General features: G+C 38.4%; 3 protein-coding genes across 3 annotated transcripts in view; 1 reads left to right on the top strand and 2 right to left on the bottom strand.

Annotated features, from left to right (window-relative positions):
- Positions 1-5,144: 5,144 nt before the first annotated feature.
- LOC124406709 overlaps positions 5,145-25,753 on the bottom strand; it is a 38,019-nt gene continuing 17,410 nt past the window's right edge. The window contains exons 3-5 of the mRNA XM_046882244.1: positions 8,213-8,477; positions 7,188-7,508; positions 5,145-6,122 (exon numbers count right to left, since the gene is read on the bottom strand). Coding sequence (XP_046738200.1) covers positions 5,145-6,122; positions 7,188-7,508; positions 8,213-8,461 — 1,548 coding nt within the window. The 5' untranslated portion in view covers positions 8,462-8,477. The remainder of the gene's footprint in view (positions 6,123-7,187; positions 7,509-8,212; positions 8,478-25,753) is intronic.
- Positions 12,296-12,851, top strand: LOC124406715 (defensin-2). The gene is made up of 2 exons (XM_046882258.1): positions 12,296-12,472; positions 12,556-12,851. The coding sequence occupies exons 1-2, from the start codon at positions 12,361-12,363 to the stop codon at positions 12,759-12,761; spliced, it is 318 nt and encodes a 105-aa protein (XP_046738214.1). The 5' UTR covers positions 12,296-12,360; the 3' UTR covers positions 12,762-12,851.
- LOC124409149 (defensin-2-like) lies at positions 19,142-19,590 on the bottom strand. Its single transcript, XM_046886565.1, has 2 exons — positions 19,497-19,590; positions 19,142-19,403 (listed from the first exon to the last, which is right to left on the bottom strand). Exons 1-2 carry the CDS (start codon positions 19,588-19,590, stop codon positions 19,198-19,200), a joined length of 300 nt encoding a protein of 99 aa, XP_046742521.1. The 3' UTR covers positions 19,142-19,197.

Here is a 25,753-nt window from a genome sequence, read left to right as displayed (position 1 = left end):
ATCGGTTCCCTGTGATTATTATTCACCACTTGACTGTTAATATTCACTTGAAACGCAAACTTCACCCCATTTATTCATTAGGCACCTCTTTCCATTCATTGCCTCGTGATGGAGTTTATATTTTCCCATGTCAAAGTAATTATTTACCACTGTATAAAGAATAATGTTTAAAGTGTATAAATCCCAGCCTGTCCAAAGTTGCAAGTATAGCCTCGCAGATAATAACATTCATCAAAGTTTGCTAATTTACTTCTAATTTCTAATAAAAATCTTACCGAAATTATTCTTGGAAAATTAATAATCAAATTCAGGAAAGTTGAAACCTGAAATTGATTGTCGGCAAGAATTTTTACGTGATTAAAACCCTTGCACAAAAAATTCCGGGTAATTTCATATCATTGAAATTAGTTTTTTGATCAGAAAAATTTTTCTAGAACACTTGAAAAAGTGTTTGAAAGTTAGGTAAAAATTAATTGTGAAAAAAGGGAGTGAAATTTTCAAACAATTCCCATGGGGCTGTTACTCAGTTTTGTAAATAGTAGGTAATACTTAATATGATTTTCTAATTTAGCAAAAATTTTATTTGAATCTATGACAGTTTTCTAAAAAATCAACGTATTTTCAATTTGACTCGATTAATTATTGTTCGTACGTTTTGTTGTACTAAAAATTTGTTCTCTGGCTCCAGAAATATTAGCAAATTTAAGTGTAAACGTTAGGTTGGCTGGGAGAATAAATTTAATTTCATAGATTCGTATCATTAGAATAGTCCTTATAACAATAGCGTAAGTAATTCGGTTTGTCAAAGAAGATGCGTAAATAAATCGAACCACAAACGGCGTAGATTCGAAAAAAAATTTTCATTTCAAGTAAAAATCTAATTTAAACTAGACAAACTTTGGATTAAATGGGGTGTAGCGCAGGTAAATCAGGCAAATATAATAAAACGACTTGATTCTATAATGTATTCTTTTTTCGTGTGTACACACCAGAACATCTGATGTTTGAGTAGGGTTGATACACGTCGGCGTTTTGATATATACCTAATAGCGGCTTTTCAACTTCTGTTCAGTCTCTTTGTAAATTGCGAAACCGGCTTACCGTAAGAGCTATCCTGATATTAGAAAATTTGCAAAACGGCGCCGCGCTAATCTCTGAGAAAAGCTGGTATAAGGTCGACTGGGCGTCGAGTTGTCGGAGTCGAAAAGACTAAATGAAAATCAAAAAACATCAATCCACAACCTACGCAGGTATTGAAATAGCTGCGCTTTTCTTGCTTCACTTTTTATAAATTGAAATTATCGTTCTGTACTTGAAACACTTCGATATACTACATGTAACAATATATTTATAGTCTTAATAACACATTTATTTTCAATAAAGTTTATACGGTACGCCTGATATTTTAACTGACGATAACAAAGGTGAAGACGATTGCATGATTAGGTATATATACAAGTTCACGACTCATACATACCTGCATCATTCATTATAGGTATTTAATACGATTAATTTCCTGTTTGACTTTCGTTTCTTTTTTTCCACAATTACATCTGATTTTTTCAATTGATAATTCATTCGTCCCATACATGATCCTTAAGTCCTTGATTCTCGACATTGTGCGCAGTTAGCTACGTGACTAAAACTTGACAATATTCGCAATCATGATACATGTATAGGTAGGTATGTAATCGTATTTACCTAAGGATTAAATGATAGTCATTCATTTTTCACACAATAATTAGGACAATATACCGTCATATTATTATGAACCTTAAGATTCGATAATCTCGGCGTTACAATATTTGATTCTATTCGTACATCATGTGCGAATAACAATTGTAACAAGAGTTTTGAATAAAATTTTTCATTTTTTTTTTTTTGCGATAATCAGTCAAGACGCGATTATTAATAGTCTAAAATATTACAATTACAGGTAAAAACTTTTTGCTCTTCATCGTTCCTTGTCTTCTACTGTTCACAAATTCACTTGAGAAAAAAACCAAAACAAAATATACGTCATTAAGATGCGACTTTACAAATAGTTATTGTCTTTTGTACATGGGTATTGGGTGGTGATAACGAATTTTCACGCCTACCCATTAATTCTGTTTTTTATAAAATATATGTGCACAACAGGTGTTCGATGAATTTTAAAATATTCAAATTCGTCCTTAAACTTTGGGGAAAGCAAAAAAGGAAGAAAAAAAGATCAAATTCACGAACAAAAGTATGTCGGAAGTGATCATTACGTATGCATGTATGTGTGTATGTACCTATTCATTAAAATATCAGGGTGCGACAAGTTAGTTTGATTAATTATAGGTACATATGTTATTGCAATATTGTTTACTGCGTTTACATTTCGTAAATCCGACTACACATTACATGTAGGCATACTGTATCATGTATTATATACACATAATTTATATTCTTAGGTACACAATGATAATAATAATAATAATATTAATAACAATAATAACAGTAAGAATAATTTGTAACCGAAGTGAATATTTAAATACACATATAATTAACGAGGAACATTTAAGGATAGGTTATACATAATTTGTCAATTCTATTTACATTCTTGTATGATGGTAGGACTATTATCATATGTGTTTCGTGTGTATATATATATGTATTATATATTAGGGTAGGCTAAGAAAAAAAATTATGTTTTTTTTTCTTATCGTGAAAATATCCTTCAAGATGATGAAAAACAAATTCTGTAAAAGTTTAAGCTCTTAATATTAATTATTAATATTAATCATTTAAATAACACGAGAAATTTTTTTTCTTAAGTTTGAAATTTTATCATCATATTTTTCGTGAACTGTATGAAGAGGTTGAACTTTAATCTTGAATAACTTTTAAACGAGTCGACTTGGCGAAAAATCACATCAGACCTTTTTTGTAGATCGTTCAATGTCTTACAAGAATATGTATTGATTTTTACAATTCGCTCATTCGTTATAACGCAAGAAAATTCCAAATAAAGAAAAAAATAAATTTCCCGTGTTATTTAAATGATTAACGTTAATAATTAATATTAAGAACTGAAACTTTCACAGAATTTGTTTTTCATCATGCTGAAAGATATTTTCACGGTAACAGAAGAACAAAAAAAATGTTTTTCTTGGCCCACCCTAATATATATATATATGTATATATATATTTTTATATATAATATTGATTGCATTAATTCAATGATATATATATATAATATTTATCTCATATTTATGTGTATATAAATCTATACAAATTATCGCTATAATTATGAACATACACGAAGATGTGTTAACCAATTTCAAATATTATACACGTATTCGAAAACGTGAAGTTAAGACACATGAATTAGTCAATATACCAATAGTCATACGCGTATCTATACATTTAAATAAGTAGGTACTATTGATTGATCGTACAATACACACCCATAATTCGTAATGTACATATATATAATGTGGGTACATAAAATGAGACATTTTTAAATCCTCGTAATATACGATTGTCCATATGTTGTATCTATAAATTTATCATGTATAATCTACTATTAGGAATGGTCCTTGCTTTACTTCCGGTATTAAACGCGTCTATGTGTAAATATGCGATGCACCAAAATTAAAATAAATCACGGGCTAAAATTATTTTCGCATTATTGTGTATGGAATTGTCAACGTATGGGAAATCGATAAAAGGTTTTTGATTCTTCGGGCGATTATTGTATCGATATTATCCGTCACGATTTTGTTAGCGTCAAAAACTGCAAGCGAAATGAAGTTTGATTTATCCTCGTTCTCTCTATTTTATTTCTTACTATCTTATCGTCCCGTAATCTGTGCACACTTACAATTATTAACCTGCTCGCAGTGCATCGTATTATACCTTATATACATGTATTTTCCATGTAAATTTACCGGTTATTTAAGTCACATGAGTTTACGTTATGATATACAATATTGGGTACGGTTTAACGTTATATAGTTTATACTGAGTGGTTTAAACATTCAAGAACTGTTACACAGACATAACTGACATCCTCGTATTTACATTCCTACGTATCGTGAAGTAGGTATATAGAATATACGTACACGTATATGGGTATAATATATATACGTAAATATTCACTAAATCCTTAAATCCTTTGACCAGCAAAGGAAATTACATATATACGCTTGTACCTTTCGCCACATAGTTATTTATTTATGCACGTTATGTCGTGAGTTATTTTATTATTATTCATTATTTGTATAAACATCGAATTTATACGATTTATACCACAAAAATTATATTTCTCCTTACTACGTCACATTCTATGCCGAATTCTGGTTCACATAGATGCCATTTTGAATTTTTTTCCATCTTTCATTCATATGCCTTAATTTTTCATTCACTCTTTTAGTAGAACTGGCTCACAAATATTGATTATCGTTATCGGTAGGTATTAAATTACTTATCCATCATATTATAGTTAATTTTTTGTTTTCTTTATTCTTCCAATTTCTTTTTCCTATTCATTGCTGGAGCAAAAATAATCTCGTAAAGGCAGAGCTATTACATTTTCCTCACAGCAGTTATAGTTCTCGTTAAATGCAATCATGTTATTAACGACCTGTTAACCTTAATCGCTTCATTTTAAATAATCCGTAACAATTTTTCCTACTGCCTCCAATTCCTCACGACGAACAAGCGCGTGATGTGAATGGAAAACAGGTTTCTACACTAGCATTACATATTCTATCAACATTACTTACCTCAAGTTCACGTGATATTTCTCTTAACTGTGTTTTACTTCCGAACAAGCAGGCTACGCAAATAATTGTTCAAGTATTAAGTTTGATCATTCTTGTCAAATTTTACGGCTTATTAAAACCCGTTAATTTCTTCAATAGCCTAAAGTTTCAAGGCGATTCGAACCAATCGCTTCAATTTCACGTCTCGTTCATAGTTCGAATCTATTTTCCACCGAAGATAAAGCTGACGGTATACTATATACCCTCCGCTAATTAACGGATTAAAAAAAAAACCCCAAAGGATAAACAGCCGACGATGAGTAACGATTAGATCGTCAAACGATCCGCGATCCTTCGATCTACAAATGAATTCTCTTTTCCGAACAAACGTATATCGATCCTCTTAACAATCTACTTAACGAAGAGGTCTTTAAGGGTGGAGCAGAGCGAAGGTTCGCAGTTCTCGGCCTGTTCCTCCTCCTTGGCACTGGTACCGGAGAACCATGTGGCCACCTTGCTGGGACTGGATCTGGGTTTGTTGGGCGAAACCCCAGCCGACTTGGAGGCGGCGGAAGTCGGTGTTTCGGGGCTCGGATCTGATCCACGTTGAGCGGTGAGGAAGTCTTCAATCGCACTTCCGAGTACCTGGGCGTCGACCTTGGTGCCGCTCTTGTCGTCCCAGACGACCTTGTGCCTGGTTGATTCGGGGGTTGGATTTGCGGGGAGTTCCCGTGTCGGTGAGAGCTTCACCGGTTTGGCGAGGGGGTCGAAGATCTTGACGACGGTCGATCGCTCGTCGCGGAAGGTTACGGCGGTCGGTGAAGCTTCCTCGCCTCTTTGCTTCTTCGACATCGGTTGGTGCCGCTTTACGAACCAGCTCGAGGGCGCCGACGAGTTCCGGGGCGAGGTTGAGCCCTGCGGCTTGTTTCCGGTCTCGTGGAGGATCGAGACGTCGAAGCTGTTGGACCGGAAGTCGACCAGGCGCCGCCGCCGTTGCTGGTTATCGGCGCTTCTCGCGCCCAGATCTGGCTTAGAACCAGTGTCCTGGTCCAGGCCGCAGCGGTTTATCTCGGTCGCCGAGGATGTCAGTGAGCTCAGAATCGAGATCAGGTCCGTGTTCGAGCAGACGATTCCCGCCGCTCCCGATACCCCAGACACCGGTGTCGAGGCTCCCGCCACCCCCGCCACCCCCAACGGTAGCTTCGGCATCTCCGAGGCTCGACGACGGATCGAACCCGTCGCCGGAGGCAGCGCTCCGGCAATCGCGAAGTCCGAATATCTCCGCTGTTGCTGCTGCTGGGTGTATCTTTGAGCCGCGACGTTTCCTTCCAGCGGTTGAACCTCGCAGACTCGTTCGCGAGACGGCGTCTTCCACATCTTCATGCGCACCTGCGGCGGGGAAACGGTGAGAGAAAATTCAGAGATTGGGTTGAAGGAGCACTTTGCTGTGGAAGGCTTCTAGTAGGAAGCTAATTGGGGTGGTTGGTTGATCGGGAATCGACATCTTTTTATCGATCTCGTAGTAGGAAAGAGTTATATGCACACTGAGTATCTGTTTAAAAATAAAAAAATAAAAAAAATGTATATGATTTATTGGAATTGAATAATATTATTTTCTGCCCAAAATCAGACATCGTAGAGTGATTTCTAGACATTTGAAGCGAATTTTAATGAAGCTTTGATATCTTTGAGCTTCTGTTCATAATTATCGCTAGTTGCTGATTTTTATCTTTCAAGAAAACTTCGAACCTTACGAATATGAAATAAAAATTAATAACAATCAACTTCCTTAAGTATAGATCTACTGCAGAAAATTCTTTTCGAAAAAAATCCTATAAGTATTCAAAATTTCACACAATACATTCTCTGACGGTCTATTACCATTTTTTTTATTTAGATTCTGAAGAGACTCAATCGACAAAGTTTTGAAAAAAAGTTTCCCAGGTTACGAAACTTTTTGCAGCATAATTTAACACTACATCAACTTTAGCGTTTGAAAAAAACAATATGTATATACGTATATTTATTATCTTCGAAAAACTGATATTCTCTCTACGTCGGTCTTAAATATACTGAACTATCCTGTCAATTCCTTGGAACTTGTGAAATTATACATCAAGTTTCGATGTTTCATGGTTTCTTGACCTTTTTCCAAGTCATCAGTCTCGACCTGAACTATTTTCCTGATCAACCAAAGAACATTGAGTTATCCGCACATAATATCGAATCTTTTGAATCGATCAATCCGCATGAATAGCCGGTGAAAAAAATTGTCCGGAAACGGGGCGTAAATTGCATCATTCGAATAAACGAAAGAACAGCGGAAGTTATTGAAAATCGTGGTGAAATGAAGTGAACGCGATTTATAAACGATCGGTTCAACCCCCCCCCCCCCCCCCCTCGATTCCCTTCCCGTCCCGAGATAAATTCTCCTCAGCACATCCCTCGACTCACTTTCTTCGCCTTTATCTCGGCGATGTCGTCCATGATGTCCAACTGGAGATTGTGCGTGCTTCCGCTGTTGCTGGGCGGCAAACCGATGCTCGAAGACGAGTCCCGTCTGCTCGGAAGGATCCTCGGAGCTCCCATGGGAAATGCTGCGATGGACTCGCGCCGGTTCCGGCCGAAAAGAGTCGGTGGCACCCTCGATATCGTCACAACGGAGTGTCGACGGCCCCCAGGCTGTGGTGCTGGGGCTTGAGAAAGCGTCGCCAGGAACGCAGCTTCTCGGGCTGTCGGCCCGGAACCCTCTCCACGTTCGCTAAGTCGCCGGACCTGTGCAAAGAATGCGAAATCGCGTGACCAAGGGTCGAGGGTCGAGGAAAAATCGCATCTTTTTCTTTTGTACGGTCAATGGAAGAAGGCGAAGGTAAAGATTATAGAATGGAGTGGTAACGACAGGGCTTTAAGGAGGTTACACATCTTCGCTTAAAACTATACCGGAATTGATAGGAGGAAAGAAATCCTTGACTACTTTTAACAAGGATAAGTTGATGATCCAGTTTCATGAATTTTGGGAAGTTCGATTTGACGCTAGTGAATTTAATTTAAAAGTCGACGAAGCTAATCCTCTACAACATGACAATATAAACACGGTACTTTGAAAGTTCAACTAATTTTTCATCTCATTTTTCTAGTCATTGTACGGTGCTCGTTATACTTGTGATTTTTTTGAAAAATTCGTCACTATTTTTAGTGATTATTATTTTTCTCTTCACTTATTGATTTTAGCGTGGAAATTGATAATAATCTTGGATACCCTTCGTGAAATTGATTTCTAATAAAAAGAATTGAAAATTCGGTTCGTCTAATTTTTGGATCATACAGATAACTTCTTTCTATCTCAAGTTAAAAATGTGAGACCCCATCATTGTCTACTCTGAAAATTCTTTGCCCCGTCTTATTTCTAGTTCTGAGAGCATTTTCATCCGGCGAAGACTCCCCGTCTTGACGCCTAAGACCTGGATATCCGAGCTCACCTGCGACGCGGTGATACCCGAGGTGCACTGGGGCGTGGGAAGGGAATGTTTCCGAGTCTCTCGCCAGGGCGAAAGAAGATACGGGTTGAGTGAGGGAGAATCCGGATCCACGCAGCGGGGCGGGGATTCGGTTCTTCGCCGTTCAGCCTCCTCTTCCCCCAGGAGGCTCTCCTCGACGACGATCAGAGGCTCGCCGGCGCCGCTCGCACTCCCGATGCTCATGCTGGACGAATACGATTGTCTTCTCATCTCCGCAGGCGAATTTCTGAAACATAATCGTTTTTGGAGCAGAGATGTAAATTCCGGGTGGGGGTAAAAATATAGAAAACCTCAATTTACAGAATTTAAAAATGCGATTAGCCGAAGTATGGAGAAGTGAGAAGATAAAAAAGTCAGAATATAGAATCGTCGGAATTTGTCTCGTTAATAGAAAATCATTTACAGATTCTAGATTTTGCCGTTTTATGATTTTTCACCTTTATGTATTTCGATTTTCTGTATTTTCAATTTTCTTTACTTGGACCTACGAAATTTCAATGATTCTACCAATAAAATTTTCACTGCATCTTTGAAAGTTCGATATTTTGTTCCTTCTATCAATCCGTAATTCTAATTTTTTACCTCCACCCTAAGAATCTACGTACTGAGGGTAAAATTCCTTTTCCAACAGCTTAATTTGAGCATTTTTTCAGACATCCTATGTTATACGTGTGTAATATCAATTCTGTACTCGACTTGATCCTCTTTTCCAAGGATCGACTGAATTTCCTTTAAGCCGGAGGCTATGCGAAGAAACGAGATATTTTACAAGACCCGAGTCTTGACTGTGTGTATCTCTTTTTAGTACTTTCTTCTTCATCATCTTTCCTTTATCTTGCCTTAAAACAGTTTTTGCCTCTCAAAAGTCTGTCAGCGACGTTTTAAGCTCCCGGCTCAAATACGGCAAGAAAGATTCTACACTTGCTGCTTTTATCACTGGCTGAGTATTTCTACGTCACGCATTTTCCCGACGACGTTACGTCGAGGGATTTTGTACGTAACGCGCTTGAGGAGGAAGAAAAATAATAACACTCGAAGATGACCGTGTAACGACGGTGCAGAAGTTTTCCGAGAGCCAACGAGAATACAGCCGAGACTTCAAATGTCGTCGGATATATATTGTATACCCGATGAAAAAATGTGCACGCGAAAAATATACGAGCACACACATGATTATTTTTTTAGCAAATTATACGGATTTTATACGTTGAATAAATGTAAATTCATATTCACACACACATAACCGAATTATTGATAATATATTTGGTTGTTAGATGTATGTAAGAATTGTTACATAAAATTTTTTTTCACATATTTTTTTCCATTTGGATATGCACGATAAACATGTTGTTATACGTAGGTATGGAAGAAAGCGAAGAAGAAGAGAAAGTAAGCGATCGGAATATAAAGCGTTATTTGACATATTAGGAATTCACATTCTACGATAGGGAATAAATTTCAGACCAGCTTCTTGGTTGCAATCGATAAGCTTACAAGCTTTGACTTTTTTTTGGGTTCACTGCTATACCACAAAGAACTTTCGGTTATATTTCGAGGAACAGATTTTACATGCATGAGAATTCTTGTGCAATGAGAAATGATTAGAGGGAAGTAAAATTGCATTCTCGCTGTTATTTCTAACGTCGTTATTACCAGTTGCGTTAATTTATTTTCAAATTTCAATGAAATTTACACTCTAGTTGGAATTTATCAGCTTTGCAAATAAATTTCTTAAATTTATAATCGTAGTGATAATTCTATGCCTAGTGTAAGAATTTTTCTGTGGCGTTTGTATTGTTACGTATACTATTCACCTCGTGGCAGAAAGTTTTACGGTAAAATTGCATACCGTGTATCGCTCGCAGGTTTAATTCTTGTCGCGTGTTAAAAAGAAGGTGAACAATGTGGCCGATGTACGATAGAATTTTTTTTCAACCTCGAAATGAAGTTTCGCGGTCCGAGGTGCGAGTACAAGTAACGAGTAAAATAAGCGTACAATGAAAGCAAGCAAGCGAGTAAAAGAGAAAGGAAACTGAAAAATAAAAAGGTTAATATCGGTTGAAAATTCACCAAACAAGTAAACCAAACACCCCGGAGGCATAATCGAGTTACAAACGCTGAACATCAAAGGTTATTTGTTTAACGTCCGCACTGTATAATACAAAGAATAATGAATCTAAATTTTTATTGCTCAGTCGTCGCGTCGTAATTTATTTCAATGATCTACCTTGGAATTTGAAACCGGTTTACGTGCCTTGCTAATTACGTTTCGAGAATCGGAACTAGCAATCATGTCGTGCGTAGAGAATTGCGAAGTCTCTGACTCACGAATCAGAATAAAATGAAATATTCACGAACTACCAAATTGGGTGAAATGAAATTTCGTGTTTCTGATCTAAGAAAGACATATATTTTCAATTTTGCAATATTTTTACATAGAACGCTGAAATCTCCACACGTAGAGAAGAGTTGACTAAGAAAAATAAAAAAAACCTGAAAGATGATTACGTTTGTCGCAATCGCTTGATATTTCCCATTGTCATTATGAAGTCATTTATAAAGCTCGATCATGTTGCATCACCGATCAGTGCAAATAGCTGAAAGTGAAACACTTCAACTTAAATTTGTTGCAGTAGAGTTTAGTTATAGATGTTTGGTCAAGGAATTACCATTGACGTAGTTCTTTCTCTTCCGAGAAATACTCAGTCGATAAAAAAGGGATACGTGTGCGTATTATAACGCGACGGGGCATTCCCGCCGTTTTAACTTATACAGGTTTAAAACTTTAATATACTACTGCCAGTCTTTTTTTTCTAGGACTTATCGTTCCAAAAAATTATAATCCGCTCATCTTCAAGTTTTGGGAGGTTGACATTTTTTGTTCAAAATTAGAAAAAATTTAAGGCCGATTTTATCAAATACAAAAAGAAACAAAATTCCACGCATTTCTTTTTCCGAAGTACAGCAAAATGAAATTGGGATACGATACGAATTTCAGTTTATGGGAAAAGAGCGAAAATTTGTTTCTGGAAATCACGATTCTTTGTGATACTGCTATTGACTGTTTTTTCAATTGTTTTACCGATGTTTTTTTCCGTTGTTATCATGATTCATTCGTAACGTCGCAACAGTATCGATGAAATGATTTTACTGGAATTGTTAACCAATAAGTTATTGCGTCAATAAACTCATTGTACCTGAAAAGATCATAATTAATAAATAAATATCTTTCAGATTTTTAACCTTGATGAATAAGATGTCATACAAAAAAATATTTTCCTCTTCGGTATACAATGTACCTTTTTCAGCAACCTTGCAATGTGTTTAATACTTTTAAGTACGGGTTTAATTCTGCGCGTTTGAATGAAAATGAAAATAAAAGAACAAAACAAACTGATTGAAACGACGATTAAAATCAGGTCTAAATTTGTTCAAACTTCTGAGCGTCGTTTTGGTAAAATTATTGAATCTGATTAAACAATTGATTCAGTCGAATGCAATTTCATCTCACGCTTAGTGTATTGTAAGAATCTGATTATTATAATGCTCGCAGGGCAATTCCAAATAAATGATCAAATTATACGTAGATTAGATTAAAAACGATCTCTGCGAGAGCAGTTCAAGCCGATATTTGTCCATTCGCATCCCCACGGGTAATTCCAGCTTCACAGTCAGTCTCGATGCACTCGAATACGTCGAATGGACTTACAATTAGAATGCAAATACGTATGCCAAGTTGCGAGAATACTGTAGGGTAATAAAAAACCGCAATAATATTGCGGATTGACGAAGCGGATGATTTGTGTTATCTCTGCAAAGTATAGCGACTGATTTACGCGGAACTCGTTGTTCACATTAAGTAACCCAGAAGACAATGACTGTATGGTACGATGCGACATGGTCGAAGAGTGGGAAAGACGGGAGTACCAAGGAATCCTGGTAACTGGAGAGGAAAGGGTTCCACCACCCGAGGCCTTCGCCTTCCGTTCGACTTTTGAATAAATACGTCAATCCTGGCTGAACAGTTCATCAGTTCATCGCTCGGCTCTCATCAGCGAAGAAGCAATCGAAGCTCATCCCAAGCCGCCAAGTCGAAAAAATCAAGCACCATGAAGGTCGTCGCATTTCTCGCTTTCTTCGTTGTCGTCGCTTACGCTTCGGCTGACGTTCTTCCTCAAGTCGTTTACGACGGACAGATGGAGGAGAAGGATGGAAGGATGAGTGAGTATCAAGCCCTATTTTTTTCCTCGGTCTTACAAAATTCAAAAAAGGTCTTTTAACACCTCTGATTTTCTGTCCTTCAGCCAATCTCGAAGACGTTGACACCGACGCCGGATTGCCCGAAAGCTCCGATCTTACGCCAATCAGACACCGCCGAGTCACTTGCGATCTCTTGTCCTTCACAACCCCGTGGGGTGGCGTCAATCACGCTGCATGTGCTGCCAGGTGTTTGGCCCAGAGACACAAGGGTGGAGCATGCCAAAACGGAGTCTGCGTTTGCCGTGACTGAGGATTCGGAATTTGATATCAGCCTCTTTATTCAAGAGGATTGTACACTTCGTTATTGAATATTTCTTATTTTTAAACCACTTCAAGTATTACCTAGGGATTTAGTTATATGTTTATATGTTTATTACGAATATGTGCCATTTGTATTACACTTGTAACTTCTAATTGATTAATCTTTTGTGAAAACATGCTTTCTACAGATGTTATGATAAAATAAATTTTATATTGAACTAGAATTTCTAACTGTGTTCAGTTTTTGTTGTTTCTTTTAAACCTCTTTCCACCACCCGCGGGAAATGGTTCAGCTACCATTTTTGCAGCATTTCCTATACATAGACGGCGTCGACTAATTAATATTGATGTTTCATTTTTCAAGAAGCACTAGTACGTGACGTGGCATAACAAAGCTTTGTTAAAAAGCTGTGCTAGAGTTTCAAATCGTGTACCTAGAGCTGTTGATATAAATTTGTGCAACCCTTAAAATTGTTTTTATTCGTTTTATACGTGTATATATATATATATCTACCTTGTGCCATTTTGAACGTGGGGTGAAAAGTTTCAATTGCAAATTTAAGAGACTGTAGGTTTATGCCAGCGCGTATTAATTCCCTGAAGTTACTTGGGCAACTTTTAATTGGGTATTGATTATCGGGTTCACGTTGTGAAATCAAGTTGAAAAATTGCGCGTTCTTGGTATTCCTGCTTCTTCATATACCTCGCGTAGGGAAATACTTCGTTACACTTTCAACCAATTATTATCATCAACTCTCCGAAGCTTTCAGACTCGAATAATTGAATGTCGGTCTGGTGCTCGTCAATCATACGATTTACAATCGGTGAGCGTTTTTTTCTCGCTAAAAAATCGAGTGTCCCACCCGTTGTTCTCCATTTTACGGTTACATGCATTATAATCGAAACACTTGTCTTGACATTCAAGCCACAAATGTGATACAGAACTCTTCAGAAATATCACCGCAACTTATTTCTTCCACAGAAATTTTCCGCAGTGACATTTAAGCGAGGTAAAACAATATTTGTTGACAACCCTGGACGGGTTAGACTTCTGCACATCTTCCGGTGTTTGAATCGATGGTTGCCATACCTACATCGGTCTAATATTGGCAATGTCTCTTCGACGTACCGAGAGTGCATTGATAACTTCGTGAAACTGTACCTTATTGTTAGTCGGATTGTTCAGCGATCAATAAGCTTGGGTTGATTATGAGGAGAGAGAATGCAATATTTGACTTTAGGACGGGATGGAAGCTACGAATTTGAAATATTCCTAAAGCGCCTAATTCCGAATTATTTGGTGGTATGCTTCCGATGGAATGCAATAAGACTTTTGAGAACGCATAATCGGATTCGGTATAGATATCATTCGCAAGGACAGACCATGCAAGTGCATATCATCATACTGCACGCGTCTAGCGAATTTCCGTTTTCAAATATCGAGCAATTGTTCTAACAAGAGAGTAGAATTTTCAATCCCTGCCAAGAATTTATCTTCTCCTTCCGTCTCGTCTCGGTGTAAAATAAGTTCTTTGCATTCTTCTCTTATCGATTATCACCCTGCCACCATCGCTCAATCACGAAGTTAACTGAACTGTTGATTATGAGCTGGTGGAAGAAGATCGAGGAATGTCACATTATTCCCAGCAATGTCACGCGAACCCAATTTTGAAACAGTAAAAATAAAACTTTATAGTGTAGCATAGCAGCGCGGTAACAATAAGTGCAAGTCTTACCGTAAAACGAACGGAAGTTCCGACATCGTGTCTTAACTAAGTGCAGCTAAGTTTTCAACCGATTCTAACAAACGTACTTACCTCTTGTTTTTTGGCCACCGGTAACGATCAATTCTGCAGATTGTATTACGAGACGTGTAATCGTCTTCTTGACGAAGAAACGGTTCGCTGTTCTATCCGAGCTAAATATTGCCAAGCCAGCCGGTGTGCCTTGGCCATAAAGGAGGCCGATGATGATCAATAAGGTTCCCTATTGGCTCCTGCGAGACTAGGCTAATATATTCGTGATTAAGCGGCGCCAATTATTTCCGGACTGATCGCAAATGATGATTGGACCGTGGACTTGATTAGCCGTGCGAAACAAGAGAGTTAACGATTAGGCCAGAGCATTGAGCGAAGTTAATTCGTTCGGAGGATCTAATAAACTTCGGGGAAAATTACAGGCTTAAAGCATCACCTTTTTAACTACCGAAAAGCAGACTATTGTCGAAAATTTACTTTTACAACAAATTCGAAGTTTCACATATTTTGAGAGAAATTGAAATTTGAAAGAGAAATTAATTCCTTAATAATAAAGTCGACAGCTCGTTATACACACAGTTACCCTCCTCATCTATAAATTCAGTGCGAGTCGATCATGAACGTCGGTTAAATTTTTGGCCAGTTAACCCTGAATAGCACGGCCAGGAAGCTGCAGGAGCAATAAGCCAGCCGGCAATAAGCTTGCCAAAGTCGGCCTCTATCGAGGTTGGTATTAATACAAGTAAACGCACAGAGTCGAGTTTGCCGATGTTGCATGTGTTCGCCCGCACCCTGTTATATAGGTGTATACCTGTAATCTATATTCCATAATAATGACGATAGAGCTCTTGTATGCATTGCTGCGTATGGGCATCGATTATTGGAGATTTGCGTGCTAAGCTGCGCTGGCTGTTTATTCAGTTGTCAGCCCCTCACGAGACGAGATTATTCTCTTTATTCCTCATAAATTTTCTTTCGCTTCTTTTTTTTCTTAATGTCGTAAATTTTTCAGGTTTCAAACCGTCTCGGTTTATTTAAGGACATACGGTTATTATCTCACATTGCAGGTCACCGAGATAAGATAATAATCTTTCTACGGTAGCGCGAATTCCGACCGAAACCTCGACTTTGTGGTTGTTGGTCTTCTTGTGTGGGCACGCGGTGAAGGAATAAAGAAAAGGAAACCTCGACTCGAAGTGTAGTCGACAATATTTCTCTGCATGACAAGACGAAGCACACTCGAGGCGTACTTTGCGGATGCTACATTACCGCTCCTGCACCTACCAACCATTACCCTAAATCTGTATAATACATTATTACGCAACGATGTAAAGGCCTAATTACCGTTACGAGTATAATACTGTAAGATGATCCAGTGAAGCCGCGATTTCGTGAACTGGTGGAAAACGGGGGTTGAAAGGACGAGCAAGAGTTTGGCGGCTTCTTCTCCTCGACTTGCCTCAGTGGCATCGCAAAGAGAAGGGTAAGGCAAGAGAGGCAAGGTAAAATTGGGGTTCAAGAAATCGAGGTTCTACTGTAATTATATGAGCCGAAGGTGGGGAAAATTGGATTTGTAGCCCGGAGTCTGGATCGGCGAGTCGAGGATCCTTGGCTCCTCCGTATAGCCAGAGGGCGATATCCCGACCCTGCTGGGCTGAAATGATGCACGATAAGAGGGAAGCATCAGATTTCCTTCATATTACATCCCGACCTTGACTTCACCTAACAATTTATCAAGTTATATAATACGTAAAACTCGTACCTACGCTACTACATACATAATAAGTACGTATATGTACAGGGTGAGCATATCCGCCAGTAAATTGGGAACAGTCGCTAGTTAGCGGGATATTATATTATCGCCCTTTCTTCCCGGGTCATGAAGATAAGCGTGAACGGCACCGACGTCACTCAAACATTTTGCAAATTATACGAGCGTGTCTGGTATAACGATTTTGATTTTTTACGAACCTCATTCGCCCACCGATAGAAATTCACCTCTTTCCATAAATAGAAAGTATAGTTCTGGGTGGGAAATGAAAATGAGAATGCATTGCTTATACAATTCTTTATGATTGTGATCACTCGTAATATATTTTCTCTTGACTATAATATTTGCGATACTTTAATGTCGGTGCTAGAATAAATTATTTAGCTGACTAAAAAGAACCCGAAATTCTATTACCGAAAACCGTAATCACACTAAATAGTCAATTTGTAAAAAAAAAAAAAAAAAAAAGTTCCATATCTAATAATATCGAAACCGTTATTGTAACTACACCAATTCCGATACAATTCTCTATTATATAGTAACTGCGTAATAAGAAATAATTTTTTCTTTCTCCGTACGGTTTTACGGCTTGAGATAAACTTTTTCGTACCCTCCTCCTCGGATTTCTTGAGGGTATTAATCTCGCGTGGAATCTTGCCCTAAAATTTGACGACAAGACAAAGAACATGAGTGTAGATCAATTCTACGACTTGCGTCTCTTAATTCGCAGTCGAAACTGCAAATTTGATTTTAATTACCGGGATTTTAGTAGACCCGACGATGGTGGCTGCAGTTTTCCATTTCCTGCGACCGTCGTACGTAGAATAGAATAAAGTACCGAAGCGGCTGTGCAGAGATTATAATGATATTACCTCGGAGTAAAGACGTACTGGTTCCTCGTTTTCTTCAGCCCTCTGGGGATATTAGGCATCGCAAGGCTTTCAAGAGGGGATTTAAAGCCTCTAGATTCAGGAAAATAGTGAGAAGTGCGCAAGGCAGGGTGGAAACGAGGAATATATCACGTTCTACAGGGTTCAGACGCGATTCGGTGAACACTTATACTCAACTGTGTGCAAAAAGCTCGCGTAAAAGCTGCGTTTCGTGTAACGATACTGTTCAGCCGTTTCTTTGATCCTGCAGTCAATTCGACTCCCGTCTCATTTGGCGAGCAGAGTGGAACGACACACAGCTCGCACATTTGCATGCCACATTCATCCGGCGGCCCATCATCGATTTTTAGTCGCATTAGCCTCGGTTTTGTAGCGTCGAATCTCTGCCGATTAGCAGATGAAATGAAATGAAATGAAATGAAATAAAATTGTCGAAACTTCGCTGTAGAGTCGGAAAACCAAGCCTCATGGATCTTGCGAAAAAATTGTGGAAACATAAAAAAGTTTTTTCAAACGTTTGGGTTTGAGCAAACCTCTCATTTCGATGTTGCTTTTAAAAGGCTGACAAATAACGTTTTTATAATTTTTAAGGCAAAAGCAAATCAGCCAATTTCGGCATCAGGGTGGCTCGAAAAAATTCCCTCCGATCGAGATTGGATTATCTGACGTTATGCCCAAACCCGATTTAGTTTCAAAGTCTGCTTTGCCAGCTAAACTTCTCCAAACTATTGGCCATGACGTTTGTATCAACTTCGTAGCATTCCAAAGTTACTGCACGGAGCAGCTTTGCGCTCAAACCTATTTGATATTCAAGTTGGATTAGTATCTCGTTTGCCCGTTGGAACGTGAAAGTTAGGCGTCAAATATAAACCCCAAATCGCGTCCGACTGATCGTCTTGAAGTGATTACATGCATCTTGCGTGTAAAATCTTTTCCGGAAACTAGATCATGATGTGTTTTCCCTCTACGATTCAGTTTATTTGGTACACAGACGGAGAGTCCTCGACCTCGATTCAAAATCGGCAGATGACTTCATCAAAGGCATTTTCCTTCCTTCTTTCACTTCTCCTTGTCACCGTCATAATCCTCTTCTTTCTATTAACTCGAGTAAAGATATATAGCCTTGATAATACTCCGCAAGCTGAAGCTCCCCGAATCAATATAAGAGCTGCAGCGACAGATCGGTGATAAAATGACGTGACCACACTTCTCGGATAAGTGTTCCGTTATTAAATGATCAGTAGATCACATTTCGATCAAGTATGATTGGTCCTTGTAGTCAAATTACGTCTCATTCATAAGCCACTCACTTCTACACGCCATTGTCTCCGGCTTTGGATTCGATTATAACAGTTTTCATGATCATCACTAAGTCTAAGCACATCTCTGGGATCACTGGCACCTACTGCCCAGCTTAGAATCTAGCAAAGCCTATATCGATCGTTAGGGCTCTCCATGCCGATGGAGGCAGGCTGTTACCTTGTACCTAGATAACGCTATGGTACACCTGCTTGCGAGTGTGTGATGCACGCAACGACCATCGAGCTGTTCGGATAACGATTTTGGGCAGGGTTCGAAGCTAGGGCCGAACATACAGGTCGACATTATCGCACGTAAGCTCATTATTATGCGTAAAAGCCCAAAATTAACCGGCGTGGACCACAAGTAGACCAGTTTCGTTATCGAGTTAGTCTTAGCTCGGCTGATGAGGGGCGTATTGATCTGTCGGAAAAATTGGCCAGGCGAAAGGCTAACGGAAACAAGAGGATAGTAGAATATAGGAAAGGGTTTGAGGGTGTATTTGTCAGTTTGATACGAAGGGATGATGGAATGAGGAATGGAGAGCGATAAATGAACGAATTAAATTCCGTATAATTAATAATTCGATTTATTATACATGTATAAAAATTATCAATGGAAGCTCGAGAGCTTCATTTTGAGTTAATGTACGGAACAAAATCACATGACTGCAATAAGATCATGGGATGCGAAAATTGGCGCATCGGATTATTGGCGACAGACGCAAACACCGTTTTTGCAGGATCCGAACTTCTTCCCTTGAGCCAAGCACCTCACGGGACACGCGATCTTGCTGGGAGATCCCCATTTCGTCCCGAAGGATAAAACGTCGCAAGTAACGCGCCGATGTCGAATAGGCGAGGATTCTGGATCAGCGGATATTCCCGCGTCAGTATCAACGTCCTCGAGCTTAACTGAAACGAAAGGAAAACGTCACGAAGTTTGTTAAACTGGACGACAAGAGCGCGGATAAAATCCGATCTATAACGTTGTTAATTAATTCTCACCGATCTTGTCGTCGTCGTTAATGACGGCAGGTAAAATCGCCGCGTAGACACAGGCGATGGAAGCGAAAAGAGCGATCGTCACTAAGAACTTCATGGTCTCGGTTAATTAGTTAATTACAACTTTTGAGCCGTTCGTATTCGAGAGTCCCGATCGAGAGCTGAGCTTCAACTGATGAATTCCCATCAAAGAACACCATATATTTATGTGATTACCGTATATCACGAGGTGTGACTCTGTTTCCAGGGCAGATTCCTCGAAACGTTTATACGGTGGTAATTCCACTCGTGCCATGGAAACTCCATCGACGCACAACCTGGATCGCAGTTAAAAGTGAAGGTAAAAACGCAACTCTGGTTATAATACGAGTATATTGCAAACGTGTTCTTGGTAAGGCATGTGAAGCGCGCCTCTCTGCGATAGGATGGATGGTCTGGCTTTTAAGCAGAAGTTGATATACGTCACGTTCCGAGTTACTCGATATGTCGCTGTTCCATGGATTCTGCATTGCAGTTGCACGTGCGGTTCACTCTTATTGAATTGATTCGTCTCCATTGAGTGTACCAGCTTTGCCGCAGATACGATATGGAAATTAATGTTCTACATCAAATGAAACGAAGCGAACAAACGCAAGTGCAAAATTCTCTGCAACACGAATTTTCGAGAAGAATTTATTTACCTTGTTTACAGCGATTTATTCAGAGATTTTCTTTTACGATTTTGAATATTTTGGTAGGTGAATTCGACCGTACATCGTGACTAAAAACATCCGATTCTCGAATAATTAAAAGTACTCGAATCTATAAATTTTGTCAATCCAAAACCCATCGGTGTATAATCTTTCCGAATAAAATTGACTTCCAAATTTCTACTGTAACACGCGGTCTGTGAGGGAAGCTAATTGAATTGGCCGGTACAGTAATTCTATTAACAAGTCGGTGACGCGTTGACGTGGGATCGTAAATTACAGGGACATTGGCCAACGGTAAGCTGATGAAACTTATAAGCGTGAATCGTGTTCGAGGGTGCAATAAAGAGCCTAAACATTGTAAGGATTACGGAAGAGGACACGTTGAGGAAAAGGATGGACGAATTTTTCAATTCATTATCACCAACATATCAACAATTAGACCGTAAGTTGGTAAAAATTGGTAAAAATCGGTAATCCTTACGGTTTCAGACGTCGATTGCCGAGTTATGAGGATCGAATATTTGTGTTCAATATTATAGGTATAGTACGTACAACTTTACGTCTCAGTCTTGATATTCCGTTGGTTAAAATAGATGGTCGCCCGAATTAGTCGCTGTTCAAATCCACAGTTTATTCAGAAGCAATTCATCTCCGTCTACCCTACAGTAACCGGTAATTGTCGAAAGGGCTTTCACGAATTACGAATTGAATCAATTAAGACGCCGGCTCGCTGTGCAAATCTGTTACATATTTATAGCAATGGGAAAATTTCCACGAGGACTGTGTTGTGACGTAGGTTCGTCATCGTAATCCTTATGTATCTACGTAGTTTCGCCAAAAGGGACACATGTGTGTTTCTGGGATGTAGGCAATTTCTGTAATTGTCCACGACAATCGCACACACGTCTGCAGAGCAATTACAGGATCATCTGGACAATCAGGGATTCGGGGGGAACAGTTACAGTTTTAAAGTACAACTGAAGTTCATATGCCTATAGAGTTGAATTTAGGTGAAACGATATTTGTAGAGAATAGAAAAATTAAAAAGAAAAAAAAAAAAACCTGATTTTTTACTACAATAGCATAATTATTGATGACTTTTAATGTATCCCGGTATAAAATCATTTCTACTGTGAACTATTTTATTGAACTAGGTCTCACTTTGATCGTAAATGAATTCTGTAAAAATGAACAAATTCGTATTTTTTATCTGGCTCCTCAGTTGATCAAACAAACATGATTGGTGAAATTATTTTGAACGATGAATAGTAAACCAATACCTTGATAAAAAATACTCCTTGGTTGTCAAGATCAAATTTTGTAGGTTTTTAATGAATTCATTAAGGAAAAAATAATGTGATTTCTTCAGTGGAGAAATGATTCGACAACAGGATTGCTTAAACTATAAACTTAACTTATTGATGACTTGAAAATCGTCATCAACACTTGTGCCATTGTAGCCGAAATTCGTAATTTTTCTTTTTTTTTTCCTACATTAATGGAATATCATCTTGACTAAATTCATCTCGATTAACTTCTGTCGCACTTTCTATTCCAACCTTCCTTATATCGTGCTTGAATTGTTCGTTCTGCCAATTCCAGGCTTGCAGCGTGTGAGGAAATTAAAATGGGAATGGCGTTGTGGGTAAAAAAATAATGCTAGAAATAACTCGGGTGATTGGTGTGGAAGTAATGAGGATTGGCCGGAAGTTTGCCGAATGATGGGTGCGGCCGCACTTACAATTAGTTAGTTCGCCACCGTACAACTCTCCAGCTGCGTATAACGTAGAGTTCAATTAAGCCTTCGGGCTTCCTTTTAGTTTCCACAAGGACTAAGCCTCTTTCCTATGTCGCCCAAACAACAACCGCAGACTCGGTCTGCCAACGATAACAATATTCTCAACTAATTGCGGCAATTCCACTACGCAAATACATATTCGACATACTTCGGGTATTTAGCGAAGGATTCGAGGGTGGAAAGCTTTTTTCCAAACTTCAGGGACAGGAATTTACTAATTCCCCGTGCAAATCGACGCCAATTAATGGAGGAAGATTCTTAACGAAAGAAAGAAGAGAACTACTTGTTTGTAATTAAATTTTCGATCGGTGAGGTCTCGAAATTTTTTGCAACTCGAAATTTTTTTCTGCATGGACGGCGAAAATTGGGGAGAAAAATTTGTCGAATCGGTTGTAGGAATCTGGAAAAATTTAATTTTAGCAAATCTGAAGAAGTGTATAATTTTCTTTCTTCAATACTCGGAGATCCTGCAAGGAATTGAAATCAAATCAACTTCATGACAGTGTATAGATTTAAATTGGGCAACAAAATTTTAACTCGATCATTTACATATGCTGTATAAATTTTGATGATTAATAAGCTGAAATTAGTTTGAACATAAACAGATTATTTTATTATTTATCCACGGAATGATGCTCATGTTAAAAAAAAATTACGACGCATTAACAGTTCTGAAAAAAAATCACTCAGACCCACAGAAATGTACTTAATACTATTAAAACGGTTTTCACTTGGATCGAGCCAAAATTAATGGAATAAACCGAGTACAATTACCGCAGAGTGTAGAAACCGCTAGTCAATAATGTATATATGAAAATGCAAATAACCGTTATAGCCAGATGTTGATTATGAACGACGCGTAATTATTCCGCCCTTTTGCGAATTGGAAGGGAAAAATTCCGTGTTCCAATCCTTTGTCTTTCCGAAACGTGAAAACATGAACGTCACCCCGGTTATTCGACCGGTTGAATCGTTTTGAATCAAGTTGAACGAAAACATTTCAATTTCAAATACTGCAAAGTAGCGTCGGCGTCGAATTTTCGAAACGTAAGGGAATCCGGGTATAATTTTTCGGGTATTCGGCTCTGACGGTATTTTCATCCCGGCAAAAGCCCGAGCAAGGGACTGCCAACGGCCAATTTTATTATCATCCCTGGACTTGATGCAATCTCATAGCTTTTTCTCCCCCTTATTTTTCTCATCCTCTTTTTCCCTCATCCTCAACAGATATACCGCGCAAGTAATTTCTGTTTATCATCATTTTTTTCCACCGCTGTGTTATTTTGTTGTAAATTATATACGAGTTTTATATATATAGGCACGTACGTTTAAATTGGAAATGAATTTTCAATTTCATCCAGCTTAGATCGTCAATTTAAAAAATGTATTATCCATCTGGTTTATTTTTATCTGCAAACGTATAAGATACGTAAAAAACGCACTAAGTGAATAACGTAAAATTGTTACTACTTGAAAAAAAAGAATTATTCATATTATATTCTTAGCTCATTTTATCTTAGATTTGTGATAGTGATAGAATGAACAGATCATTCACATAATGATCTGCGTTTTTTTTTTTATCACAGTTTTACAACCTCAGAGTGATAAAATATTATTTCGCAGATCAGATTTTGACATCTCACTGCAGTTTGTAGCCGAAACGTTTTCCCTTTCCTATGTAATGTTACTCACGATTCAAGCTATTTAGAAAGTAAAAACGCTGAAATTAAATCGCGAGCACAGCTCCAGGCTATGTTAATAAAACCGTTTCTATCCCGGATATTGGAGTTCAACCGAAATAGCTTCGCTCACCGGTTTGCACTTCCCCTCATCGTGCCTTTAGAGAATATTGCAAAGTACGTGGTCTAGATTTCTAACTTCTCTACAAGGAGCAATAAGTCTAAATACAAATTACAAGAAGAACCAACGGGCGTGACGCGATGAAAAAATCAGAGTTCGCCGTATAGTTGGATCCTATTCAGAGAAAATATCGTGCTGCTGTTCATTTATTGTTTATTGAGCACATTGCGATTGGCCACCGCAGGATAAATCGTAAAAAATTGAGGGAGCCTTAGTCACGTGAACCCCCCTGCAAATTGGATTCGCTATATTGTAAAACGAAACGAAGTACCGTTTCATCGAGCGGATATTGGTTCGTTTTGTTGGATATATATAACTGTTTCCGTAATCACGATGAGACACACATACGCGTCTGGATTTTCGTTTATAATGTTGGTCTTCAAACAATTCGCAATATTATTCGAGAAGGGATGATTCTGCTACATCAGCATATGATGACTGCGTGTAAAACCCATCGGTATAAACACACATATATATATATATATATATATATATATATACTGATTTACTTGGAACAATGTATAGTTTATTATTATTTGTTGGTATATGACCCACTTCTCGGCTCGATTCATTTTCTGAATCAGCAAGCGTTTCAAAGTTTGCACAATTTCGATTAAACACTGTTGTTGAAGCTACTTTCATCCTTGAAAGCTTTGAATAGCGAATTGAAATCTGCATCCATTTTCCCTACTGCTGTTGCAATTTTTTTACACGTACCCGTAGTAATAAAATCACAATATTTTTCTTCCGTATTCTCCTTATTACATTTTTCTCCGAACGTACGATATACGTTAAAAAAAAAAAAAAATACCTTACAGTTCGACATATTCAATATTGTTTTCTTTCCTTGCCTCTCTTATTTTGCTCTGTTGAATTGATACGAATCAAGTCCGTATTGAACTGTCAGTCGATAGAGATACGCCGGTTTTTTTTACCCTCTGGAACCGTCAAATGTACCTTGACGAGAGGACAAGGGACCCTAGGAATTTCTTGCGAAAATTAAAAAGGGCGCAGGTGCCAGGGAACCGTAATAACGTCCGTTTTCCACCCTGCTCAGCGAGCTTTGACAGATGTTGAACGAATGATCACGTTTCGTTATTGGAGACATTGCGACTATTTTCTTTGCATTCCTGAGCTTTATTATTATAACCTTGTGTAGGTACAGGAGTTCGAATATTACAGAATATCCTGAACCAGGTCCTTCACTCTTGGCCGGAGGATAATTATCCAAGAGTGAAAAATTAGCCGGAGGTTTACGTAATTCATTGCAGTAAAAGAGCTTTATAATTAATCTTAGGTTCCGGAACAATTAGGGAAGCTGAATAATTTAATCTCGTAATTACTCTTGCTGCTGCCACTGCTGCAGTATTTCGAAAATAGAAAGCACGTTCGCTCGGGTGTGATTCCTCGGTGAATAAGCCTCTCTCGCAAATCAAAATTGACTGTCAAATAATCAAATCATTCGCTCATCGTTGAAAACGGCTTACGATGAACGGTTAAAATTTAAACGTAGAAATGATCGAATTTTATATATACCTACCCTCACCCTTTTTTGTCACCCCTTAATGTGAATTTGGGTGCTGAAATAATTTAATCGCCATCTGTTGTCATTGGTTTTGGAGTTGATAATGATCTGAATCTGATAGAGAGAGGAATTTCCACGACACCGTGTAATCTCTTGGTCAGTGATCCCGAGTAAACCGATCCATCATCACCAAAATCGCAGCGCATCCAGGTCTGTTTGTTCGCGAAATCGCACCCCAATTCCGCCGGAATTCTTACCCTCGTTGAATGCGGGGAATCCGTCCGAGAAAATTGGGCGTTAGATCGAAGGATGGATCCTTCACTTAATTATTTCACGCTCGAGGAAAAGTTGTGTACGGTTAATTTGCAGGAGTCAAAGACGAGTT

This window comes from Diprion similis, chromosome 1 (assembly GCF_021155765.1).
Source record: "Diprion similis isolate iyDipSimi1 chromosome 1, iyDipSimi1.1, whole genome shotgun sequence".
NCBI classification, from domain to species: Eukaryota; Metazoa; Arthropoda; class Insecta; order Hymenoptera; family Diprionidae; genus Diprion; species Diprion similis.
This window is presented reverse-complemented; position numbering and strand designations above follow the sequence as displayed.

Bases quoted from the DNA above. Each gene is read 5' to 3' on its own strand.
- LOC124406715 (XM_046882258.1), top strand. From the start codon at position 12,361: ATGAAGGTCGTCGCATTTCTCGCTTTCTTCGTTGTCGTCGCTTACGCT. The intron at 12,473-12,555 runs GTGAGTATCAAG...TCTGTCCTTCAG, and splicing joins GGAGAAGGATGGAAGGATGA to CCAATCTCGAAGACGTTGAC.
- LOC124409149 (XM_046886565.1), bottom strand. From the start codon at position 19,590: ATGAAGTTCTTAGTGACGATCGCTCTTTTCGCTTCCATCGCCTGTGTC. The intron at 19,404-19,496 runs GTGAGAATTAAT...CTTTCGTTTCAG, and splicing joins TAACGACGACGACAAGATCG to TTAAGCTCGAGGACGTTGAT.